Source organism: Mya arenaria, chromosome 12 (assembly GCF_026914265.1).
Source record: "Mya arenaria isolate MELC-2E11 chromosome 12, ASM2691426v1".
NCBI classification, from domain to species: domain Eukaryota; kingdom Metazoa; phylum Mollusca; class Bivalvia; order Myida; family Myidae; genus Mya; species Mya arenaria.
The window spans coordinates 10,943,482-10,955,888 of NC_069133.1; the positions used below are offsets into that span (position 1 = coordinate 10,943,482).

Below are 12,407 nucleotides of genomic sequence, written 5' to 3' on the forward strand. Positions count from 1 at the left end.
TTTTATTTGAATACCTCATTAAAGGGAGAAGGCACCAGATGATACAATTGAAAGGAAAAAAGAAATTGATATCGATGTGTACAACGCATTGAATCTTACTGACTGATGTATCACAGTGCTAACAACACATGTAAATGTCGCAGTTTTTGCGTATTTTCCAGTTCGAATTTAACTGTTTACGTGGTAGACAAACTACCACGTAAATACCAGTAAATTAAAAAATCAATAAATAATGGGAATTCAGCTAAAACAGCGACACCATATTCTTTTAATCATGTAAGTGACGTATTGTTGGCCTCATCCAAGCTCGTTTTGACAGTTCTAGGCTTGTTTTGAGGTAATATTTTTTTTGCCGATTTGTGGACCATCAGGTGTCTAGTCCCTTTAAAATGTGTGTTTTGGTATGTCCAGTTTTGCAAATGGATACAAGTTTATGCAAAACAAAATTAAAATCTACTTGTAACAGGTCATAATATTTTGATTTAAAAGGAACATGTACATGTATTTTTCGCTTATGTAAATTATCTAACTTCAGTGTTTATTGCATTAATTTACTCGATAAATTCCAAGGAAAAATGATTCAAAACTATAAACCAAAGCAGCAGTTTAACACTGCTATAACGCTGTTGTTGTTTCTAATTTTAAGAAAACTTGCTATTTCCAATACTTCCACCCTGGTCGCTGTAGCTTCGGTGAAGTATTCGGGTGACGGTTCCTGTCGATGGCTTGAAGTTCATCCTCTTTTGGAACAGAGACACGCTTCACTTGACCCGGGCTGGGCAGCAGTATCCCTGTGCTCTTATAGGCCGGCTGCAGCCCCTTGGTGAACCCGGGAGTTTTGAGAATGGAGCCTATTTGACTATTTATATAATACTCCATATTTTCATCACCAGTGTGAAGAGTCCCAACGGAGAGTTGACGCGGGGCTCCGGCGTCGTGAGGCGATGAGTTCTTGTTAACACTGGTTTCCGAGGATACATCTGTTGGATCTTCAACATCTTCAAGTTCCATTTCCTGGTGTTCCGTGCTCTTCGAGGCAGGGCGTTTACCTAATGACTTAGACTTGTCGGGGGATTCTTTCTTACCATTTACAGTTTTGGCCTGGTTATTATGCGTGTTTATATCAGGCTTATTTGTAATTACACTTCGTTTCGTCTTCTGTTTTTGCAATTTTGGTTTTAGTTTCAATGGGCCGCCAATGGCTATGGAGACGGACGGTTCATTAGATGCTCCCGCTAGGTCCTTGATCGGGTGAACGTGGTTAATCATGTAGCCTCGAAAACGGGCCACTACAAACTGGAGCAAATATCTGAGTTCATGTCTGATTTTGGACAAGTCTATTAAAACAATAATTCCAAACACAGAAAAGATCACACCTCCAGCTATTGCACCGATACCCATGGAACTTACTCGGGTATCCATTACGCTGATTTTCTTCCGCTGGGCAACGGTTGTATTTTTCCGCTCGATCGTCAGTGCTTGCACGATCTGTTCAACCTTTTCTTCCACAGTGAGGTTCTCTTCTTCTGGAGGCGGCAGTGCCAGGAACGTCCACAGCTGTTGGCACAGACAAGTACACGTTTTATTTCCAACTTCCGGTGTTGTCGTATCCGCAGCTGTGTTAACTTTGGTCGTCATAGTTACGTCAGAAATGACAATAGTTGGCGCCAGTTCGGATGTCATGCCGACTGTTGTAGGGGTTACATCTGTAGTGGTGTCCGAAGAAATGCATTTCGTGTCCGTCACTCTTGGGTTAGAGTCAACAGTCGATACGGGTATTGCTGTAACATACACATATCCTCAGTTATCTGATACATAGGTGTACGTTAACACGGTAGTCGAGGTTGTATAAAGAGTGAGAGCGGTTTAGTGGTGTAGGTGTCCACCTCTCACCCAAGAAGTTGTGGGTTCGATCCCTGACAGGATTAGAGTGGTCTAGAAGTGTAGGTGTTAGCCTCTCGTTCAAGACTTGAGGTTGTGGGTTCGATACCCACCAGGCTAAAACAAGAATCAACCTCTCGCCCATTAGGATGTTGGTTCGATCACGAACAGTGTGATAGTGGTCTAGAGGTATGGATGCTAGCCCCTCGCTTAAGAGGCTGTAGGTTCGATCTCTGCCAGGGTGAGAGTGGTCTGTTGGTATAGGTGTCCGACCCTCACTATAGAGGCTATGAGTTTGATGGTACATGGTGAGAGTGGTTTAGTGGTATAGGTGTCCCCCTCTCACCCAAGAGGTTGTGGGTTCGATTCCCGACAGGGTGAGCGTGTCTAGAAGTGTAGATGTTAGCCTCTCGCTCAAGGTTGTTGGCTGTGGGTTTGATTCACACACACCCCCTCTCTCAGCAGACTGTGGGTTCGATCCCAACGAAATTTCCCAGGGTCGCTCAATATGGATACCATTACGGATTTATTTACAGGAAACATACTCCAGACTTATTATATAAGCTTTAAGCTTTCGTCACAATCAAGCAAAAATGAATAAGTATGTTTATATGCATGCGCTCTAATATTTAACCAGCAATGCCTGAAAGCTGCACTCACAAATTGAACCTTTGACAGTTTTTTTATGTTTGTCTTGAAACGAGCCAGATTATGTGAAAATGCATGGAAACCAGTGATATAAGACTGCTGACATAAATTAGATCGCAGATTGTCATATTTAAGTTCATTGATGTTTTATGCATTTTTCTTAAACCGTTAGTAACGCTTTTAGCTACAAACCATTAATTTTCGAATGGAAATATGAAAATCTGCGATCTGATCTTTTGTCGGCAGTCTTTTATCACTGTTAAGCTGATATTTACGCAACAAAATGGCTCATTCCAAGACAAAAAATAAAAAAGTTGTCGAAACGGCAAATCTGTGAGAGTGCAGCTTTAAATTATCCACGAGAACATTTTAACGTACATATAAGACTACATACACAAACTTAATCAATCATTGACATACAATAAGGAAGTCATACCGAGGGAATCCTGACAAGTAGGAACGTAATCAACAGATGGAAAGTAGCACAGGCTGAATAATTCGGCGTGCACGTACATGTCCGGTGTTATATGGCAGAGGCCAAGCTGAAACGAAGCAGTATGTATTATTTCCTGACAATTTTGACCAAAGGCTATAGTGTGCCGTTAGCAGGGAGCTGAGTGGTTTTTTTTGAATTATGACTAGGTTAACAGAGACGTCCTTCGTCTTATTAGAAGCCTGTTTTATATTTTATTTTTCTAACAATTGTACATGAAATACCTTTAATTTGATTGTAACAATAGTACATGTACAAGCATTGTAAGATAAATTAAACAGAAAAACAAAAACTGAAACAACATCAATTGAATATAAGGGCAACAGTGTAACAGTGCTTCCGTCTCACCTGCGACAGGAATTGTGCGGTGCAAGATGCGCCCTCGCAGGCGGTCTTGCATTCGGTGGCAGTGGACGGAGCCAGTACCTCGTCACATGTTGCCATGCAACCGGAACCTGCACAGAAAAGGACGTTTTACTGATAATTCGATGTTTAGAAATGACAATTCGAAGTCATAGTCAACGTTCACCGCAGAAATCGACCTCGTACACATGTATTTATGAACTAGAATTGATATGAAGCCTCATTACTAAAACTGGATGTCCGGTTAGCGCATTCGCTTCTCCCCTAGGCGACCCGGGTTCCATTTCCGGCCCGGGCGCATGTGAGTTTGTGGTCGCCAAGCCGACAAGTGGGTTTCCTCCGGGTAATCCGGTTTTCCCCACAACATAAGACCACACTCTCGCGTAACATTGTGCCAACGAGAGTGATTAATATAATGTTGGCATAACTTGTTTCACAATCGTTGTGAAATAAATAAGTTTAAACTAAACTATACTAAAACAGAACAGTGGATTTAGTACCATTGGGTCAGCCGTATATATGCAGCTATCATCGAAAACCCTTACTTTCTAACATTTAGTTTTTGCAGCTATAACAAAGAGAGACCTTAAATAGCGCATGCATAAATTTATAAAAATAAATTGAAAATAAGTTGTTGAATGTTAAGTCAATATTGCGTATTGGCTTAATGATTTTTCATTTACATGTATTAAACAAATCGAAGCATCGCGTTTTTAACGTCTCTCCGTGTAATGTATATAAAATCATGGTCACCTCTAACCGAGAATTCACAAATCGGTTGCGCAGGAAGGCTACACATCTGACCTTTGACCCATACGTCTCTAAATACGTCATTAAACACTTCCACATGGACCCACATAGAAACACACTGGTATCCCGTCGCCTCGTCAAGATAGAACGCTGGAGAGCTGAACATGACGTCAGAACAGTCGTCCCAGGTGAGACGTTCAACATCAGTGACGTCAGGCGCATGGAGGCCGAACCAGTACGTCCCCGATTCTGCGCGTATGTAAGATTGGCGGGTAGTGTTCCTTTAAAACAATTAGTACCATGGTTTCAAAATAAACTAAGAGTGTTGCTTCGTTATGTTTTACAACGCTGCAACCAATGGTATAAAATGTGTTGTAGTGAACACTAGATTGTGAGATATGGTGAAACAGAACACTGGACGGTGGGTTATATGACAACAGAACCCCGGATGGTGAGGTATACGGAAACAGAACGCTGGACTGTAAGGTATACGGCAACAGAACACTGAATAGTGAGGTATACGGCAATTGAACACTGGATAGTTAGGTATACGGCAACAGAACAGTGGACGGTGGGGTATACGGCAACAGAACACTGGACGGTGGGGTATACGGCAACAGAACACTGGACAGTCTGGTATACGGCAACAGAACACTGGATAGTGAGGAATACGGCAACAGAACACTGGACAATACGGCATGCGGCAACATAACACTGGAAAATACGGCATACGGCAACAGAACACTGGAAAGTGAGGCATACGGCAACATGACACTGGACAATGAGGTATACGGCAACAGAACACTGGAAAATGAGGTATACGGTAACATAACATTGGACAATAAGGTATACGGCAAAATAACACTGGACAATGAGGCATACGGCAACAGAACACTGGACAATGAGGTCTACGGCAGCATTACACTGGACAATGAGGTATACAGCAAAAGAACACTGGACAATGAGGTATTCGGAAACAGAACACTGGCCATTGAGGCATATGGCAACAGAATACTGGACAATGAGGCATACGGCAACAGAACAGTGGACGGTGGGGTATACGGCAACAGAACACTGGACGGTGGGGTATACGGCAACAGAACACTGGACAGTCTGGTATACGTTAACAGAACACTGGACAGTGAGGAATACGGCAACAGAACACTGGACAATACGGCATACGGCAACATAACACTGGAAAATACGGCATACGGCAACAGAACACTGGAAAGTGAGGCATACGGCAACATGACACTGGACAATGAGGTATACGGCAACAGAACACTGGAAAATGAGGTATACGGTAACATAACATTGGACAATAAGGTATACGGCAAAATAACACTGGACAATGAGGCATACGGCAACAGAACACTGGACAATGAGGTCTACGGCAGCATTACACTGGACAATGAGGTATACAGCAAAAGAACACTGGACAATGAGGTATTCGGAAACAGAACACTGGCCATTGAGGCATATGGCAACAGAATACTGGACAATGAGGCATACGGCAACAGAACAGTGGACGGTGGGGTATACGGCAACAGAACACTGGACGGTGGGGTATACGGCAACAGAACACTGGACAGTCTGGTATACGTTAACAGAACACTGGACAGTGAGGAATACGGCAACAGAACACTGGACAATACGGCATACGGCAACATAACACTGGAAAATACGGCATACGGCAACAGAACACTGGAACGTGAGGCATACGGCAACATGACACTGGACAATGAGGTATACGGCAACAGAACACTGGAAAATGAGGTATACGGTAACATAACATTGGACAATGAGGTATACGGCAAAAGAACACTGGACAATGAGGCATACGGCAACAGAACACTGCACAATGAGGTCTACGGCAGCATTACACTGGACAATGAGGTATACAGCAAAAGAACACTGGACAATGAGGTATTCGGAAACAGAACACTGGCCATTGAGGCATATGGCAACAGAATACTGGACAATGAGGCATACGGCAACAGAACACTGGACAATGAGGTACACGGCAACCTAACACTGGACGGTGAGGCATACGGCAACAGAACACTGGATAGTGAGGTATACGGCAACATATACTTGACAATGAGGCATACGGCAACAGAACAATTAATAGTGAGGTATACGGCAACAGAACACTGGACGGTGAGGCATACGGCAACAGAACAATGGACGGTGAGGCATACGGCAACAGAACACTGGATAATGAGGTATACGGTAACAGAATACTGGACAATGAGGCATACGCCAACAGAACAATTAATAGTGAGGTATACGGCAACAGAACACTGGACGGTGAGGCATACGGCAACAGAACAATGGACGGTGAGGCATACGGCAACATAACATTGGATAATGAGGCATACGGTAACAGAATACTGGACAATGAGGCATACGCCAACAGAACACTGGATAGTGAGGCATACGGCAACAGAACATTTTAAAGTTTATAGAAAAAACAACAGGAAACTTGTTTTTAAATTTGTGTATTAACTTCACTGTAGTCATGGTATGTTTGCCGTTCAATTAGCTAATCTATTTAAAGCAGTATCAAGTGCAAAGTGGTATATTTGATCCACAGTGATTGTAAACAAATGTGATCATGACGATAAAGATGAGGTTTATAAAAGGGAAGTGTTAAATAATAAATGAAAGTGTTCTTCCGCGTAGATTGATACTGTGGCGACTTCCAATAAACAAGGAGTTTACAAATGTTGTGAGAACTACCGCCTACTAGAAAGCCGGGCTTCATAAAGCTGTTTAGTGAAAAACTTCAAATTAGTGAACATTTCTTTTTTTTTAACAACGAATAACTTAAATACTCTCTTTTTATCAAATTAACTGTCATGTATTCATTTTTTGAGGTATTTAAGAAGCTTTTCATGTTTTTGGTGTAAAATATTTGTAAGTTGTCTTTAAATTAAACTTAAAAAAATATGAATGTTTCCACTACTATGTTCTGTGTAAGATATATATATATAACAGGTGGTTTTATTAAAATATCATACAATTTTAATCAAATCGAATGATAGGAGTAAATTCAGATGTCAAATATAATTTATTATCCAAAGAAAGCAGACGACTTACAAAACATTTATCCAAACTTCCCAATCGCTGGCCGCACGGATCGACAGCAGATGCCCTCCCAGCTCGTGGCACGTGGTGCGGGCTTCATTCCACGTGCTCGTGTTGCCAAGAACAAGAAAGTATTCGGGTTCAGTGTAAAAGTGGGCATGAACTGTGGAATAAAACAAACTTTTTTTTCTCGGTAAACACTATTGAGATAGTGTCTGTGACAGTGATTCACAGAAAACGTATCGGGAACGCATACGGAGCGACACACTAGCGGCAACGAATGGTCGTGTCATATTTAAATACAGAAGTTGGCCCTACAATGGGAAACATGTTTGTGTCAATATAAACAATGAGCTTGCAGAAAGAGTAACACATATTTTTTATAAGTATTTTAAAACAAACCTAAATCAAGCGCCAACCAAAGAAGTAGCTGTTTTAATTCCATGATAACATGTGCACATTGTCAGCTGCCACGAGTATACGGTTACTGTCTTCAACGACACACTGATCTATCCACTTCTGGTGCCCGCAACATATTCATTTTTCATGAATAAATTATACTTTCAATTCAGATAACTTTTCCTGGACGCACTAGTGCTAAACTTTGGTAACCAAGGTACGACTATCTCTAGCCTGTCAATAGTTACTGCAGCCCGCGTTCGAACCTGTCACTCTTGTACTTTCCCGGTCTTTGATGATAGACGTATCTGTAATTACAATCTGACATTTAATTACTCTGCGTCCATTTATCTTAATTTTCTTGAGAGCGCAAAAGACAAAAAATAACCAATCATTGGAACAATATCACTGCCACCGCGCACAATGCACTGAATGCCCTGGGGAGGTCATCAGGACTGAATTAAACTACTTTTAATATTTCAAGTTCTGATTGCCGTTAGAATATTCAATGTTCATCGAAAGACGGCTATTTAAATGACGGGCAATTAACTTGCTCCTTTCTCAATGTTTTGTACCCTGTGTAAACTGGTCATGTAAAAGAACATGTAAATCATTAGTTGTCTTGAATTGTGTAACACGCCATTGAAAGCACTAGAGGATTTACAACGTTAAATATCCAAGTTAAAATCGGAAAGGGGGAAATTTCAATGGAATACACCAAAATGCACCATTTCAGACTAACAATAGTTAATATACCCCATTTCACACTAGCCAATATACCCCATCCTACACTAGCCAATATACCCCATCCGACACAAGCCAATATACCCCATCCCACACTAGCCAATATACCCCATCCTACACTTGCCAATATACCCCATCCTACACTAGCCAATATATCCCATTTCATACGAGCCAATATACCCCATCCGACACTAGCCAATATACGCCATCCGACACTAGCCAATATAACGCATTCCACACCAGCCAATATACCCAATCCGACACTAGCCAATATACCCCACCCTAAACTAGACAATATACCCAATTCGACACTAGACAATATACCCCATCCGACACTAGCCAATATACCCAATCCGACACTAGCCAATATACCCCACCCTACACTAGCCAATATACCCCATCCGACATTAGTCAATATATCCCATCCGACACTAGCCAATATACCCCATCCGAAACTAGCCAATATACCCCATCCGACACAAGCCATTAAACACCACCCTACACTAGCTAATATACCCCATCATACACTAGCAAATTTACCCCATCCTACACAAGCCAATATACTCCATCCGACACAAGCCATTAAACACCACCCTACACTAGTCAATATACCCCATCCGACATTAGTCAATATACCCCATCCGACACTAGCCAATATACCCCATCCGCAACTAGCCAATACACCCCATCCCACACTAGCCATTAAACACCACCCTACACTAGCCAATATACCCCATCCGACACTAGCCAATATACCCCATCCGACACTAGCCAATATACCCCATCCGACACAAGCCATTAAACACCACCCTACACTAGCCAATATACCCCCATCCGACATTAGTCAATATACCCCATCTTACACTAGCCAATATACCCCATCCTACACAAGCCAATATACCCCATCGAACACTATCAAATAAACACCATCCAACACTAGCCAATATGTACCATCCGACACTAGCCAATATACCCCATCCTACACTAGTCAATATACCCCATCCAACACTAAACAATATACCCTATCCTACACTAGCAAATAAACACCATCCAACATTGGCCAATATGTACCATCCAACACTAGCCAATATACCCCATCCTACACTAGTCAATATACCCCATCAAACACTAGCCAATATACCCAATCCCACACTAGCCAATATACCCCATCCTACACTAGCAAATAAACACCATTCAACACTAGTCAATAAACACCATCCCACACTAGCCAATATACCTCATTCGACACCAGCCAATATACCCCATCCGACACTAGCCAATATACCCCATCCGTCACTAACAAATATACACCATCCCACACTAGCCAATATACCCCATCCCACACTAGCCAATATACCCCATCCGACACAAGCCAATATGTACCATCTGACACTAGCCAATATACCCCATCCGTCACTAACAAATATACACCATCCCACACTAGCCAATATACCCCATCCCACACTAGCCAATATACCCCATCCGACACAAGCCAATATGTACCATCTGACACTAGCTAATATACCCCATCCGACACTAGATAATATACCCCATTCCACACTAGCCAATATACCCCATCCCACACTAGCCAATATACCCCATCCCACACTAGCCAATATACGCCATCCGACACTAGCCAATATACCCCATCCCACACTAGCCAATATACCCCATCCCACACTAGCCAATATACCCCATCCCACACTAGCCAATATGTACCATCTGACACTAGCTAATATACGCCATCCGACACTAGCTAATATACCCCATTCCACACTAGCCATTATACCCCATCCGACACTAGCAAATAAACACCAGTCAACACTAGTCAATAAACACCATCCCACACTAGCTAATATACCCCATCCAACACTAGCCAATATACCCCATCCTACACTAGCTAATATACCCCATCCGACACTAGCCAATATACCCCATCCTACACTAGCAAATAAACACCATCCAACACTAGCCAATATGTACCATCCGACACTAGTCAATATACCCCATCCTACACTAGCTAATATACCACATCCGACACAAGCCAATATACCCCATCCGACACAAGCCAATATACCCCATCCGACACTAGCCAATATACCCCATCCGACACTAGCCAATAAACCCCATCCGACACAAGCCAATATACCCCATCCGACACTAGCCAATATACCCCATCCGACACTAGCCAATATACCCCATCCTACACTAGCCAATATACCCCATCCGACACTAGCCAATATTCCCCATCCGACACTAGCCAATATATAACCCATTTCACACTAGCTAATATACACCATCCGACACTAGCCAATATGTACCATCCGACACTAGCTAATATGTACCATCCGACACTAGCTAATATACCCCATCCGACACTTGCTAATATACCCCATCCGACACCAGCCAATATACCCCATCCGACACTAGCCAATATACCCCATCCAACACTAGCTAATATACTTTATCCGACACTAGCTAATAAACCCCATCCCACACTAGCCATTAAACACCACCCTACACTAGCCAATATACCCCATCCGACACTAGCCAATATACACCATCCGACACTAGCTAATATACCCCATCCCACAATAGCTAATATACCCCATCCGACACTAGCTAATATACCCCCATCCGACACTAGCCAATATACCCCATCCGACACTAGCTAATATACTCCATCCCACACTAGCTAATATACCCCATCCGACACTAGCTAATATACCCCATCCGACACTAGCCAATATACCCCATCCGACACTAGCCAATATACCCCATCCGACACTAGCTAATATACCCCATCCGACACTAGCTAATATACCCCATCCGACACTTGCTAATTTACCCCATCCGACACCAGCCAATATACCCCATCCGACACTAGCCAATATACCCCATCCAACACTAGCTAATATACTTTATCCGACACTAGCTAATATACCCCATCCGACACTAGCTAATATACCCCATCCCACAATAGCTAATATACCCCATCCGACACTAGCTAATATACCCCCATCCGACACTAGCCAATATACCCCATCCGACACTAGCTAATATACCCCATCCCACACTAGCTAATATACCCCATCCGACACTAGCTAATATACCCCATCCGACACTAGCCAATATACCCCATCCGACACTAGCTAATATACCTTATCCGACACCAGCCAATATAACCCATCCGACACCAGCCAATATACCCCATCCGACACCAGCCAATATGTACCATCAGACAAAAATTAATCATGTGTTTTCGCTTCTGAACCTAAAGACGCCAAACCTTAAAGGTACGGCTTCATGGTACATAGTATACAGAGGCTTTTTTAGGAGAGCTTGACGGTACTGAAGTGGGTGATACGCGGCACGCAGAAACTCAGAAATACATGATTGGCATTAATAAGTTTGTACTAACGAGTCAATTCATAAAGCATACAAAAAGTTAAACAATGATATAGCATTCACCTTAACCACACGAAATCGCCTGTGATTTCTACAACAACAAATTATAATCTCCGAAATAATAGCAATTTCATTACTATTCCTCGCAGAACAGAGTTATTTTCAAAGTTTTTTATTCCATCAGCATTAGATTTATATAATAATTTAGAACATAACATTACAGATCTCTTTCAGTTTCAACATTTAAAGCAAATTTAAGGGAAAAAAATCAAAGGTCCTGTGGTTACCAAGTACTTTAATTCTGTTAGGAAAACGTGTTTACTCCGTAATGCATGCTCGTATAAGGAACCATTGTAGTATTCTTAACTTTGACCTCTATAAAAACCCTCACTCTCCGACGATGAAAATATTGTATTATTCCATTATGTACACTTATTTATAAAACACTCTAAACGGTTTACGCATTAGCCCCTTCTTTAAATATAACTGAACCAGGTTGTTTTATTGAATAGTTTACCACATATCACCTGTGTAGCAGTGAGTCATAATCCTTCTTCTTTTCTTGTTACTTCCTGTCTTTTACTAACATTTCTTTCACTTATCCATTTCCTTACCTTTTTCTTATTTATAT

General features: G+C 42.0%; 1 protein-coding gene across 2 annotated transcripts; it reads right to left on the reverse strand.

The window, feature by feature from the left end:
• Nucleotides 1–4: 4 nt before the first annotated feature.
• LOC128210288 (uncharacterized) lies at nucleotides 5–12,243 on the reverse strand. Of its 2 annotated transcripts, XM_052914544.1 has the most exons (7): nucleotides 12,064–12,243; nucleotides 7,628–7,932; nucleotides 7,238–7,388; nucleotides 4,139–4,416; nucleotides 3,371–3,477; nucleotides 2,966–3,071; nucleotides 5–1,781 (listed from the first exon to the last, which is right to left on the reverse strand). In XM_052914544.1, exons 2-7 carry the CDS (start codon nucleotides 7,668–7,670, stop codon nucleotides 655–657), a joined length of 1,812 nt encoding a protein of 603 aa, XP_052770504.1. In that variant the 5' UTR covers nucleotides 7,671–7,932; nucleotides 12,064–12,243; the 3' UTR covers nucleotides 5–654. The 2 variants fall into 2 exon arrangements, with proteins under 2 accessions (XP_052770504.1, XP_052770505.1); XM_052914545.1 differs by lacking the exons at nucleotides 7,238–7,388; nucleotides 12,064–12,243 and having other exon boundaries at nucleotides 7,628–7,691.
• Nucleotides 12,244–12,407: the final 164 nt, after the last annotated feature.

Bases quoted from the DNA above. Each gene is read 5' to 3' on its own strand.
- LOC128210288 (XM_052914544.1), bottom strand. From the start codon at position 7,670: ATGGAATTAAAACAGCTACTTCTTTGGTTGGCGCTTGATTTAG. The intron at 4,417-7,237 runs GTAAGTCGTCTG...ATTGTTTTAAAG, and splicing joins GAAGTTTGGATAAATGTTTT to GAACACTACCCGCCAATCTT. The intron at 1,782-2,965 runs GTATGACTTCCT...TGTATGTTACAG, and splicing joins TACTTGTCAGGATTCCCTCG to CAATACCCGTATCGACTGTT.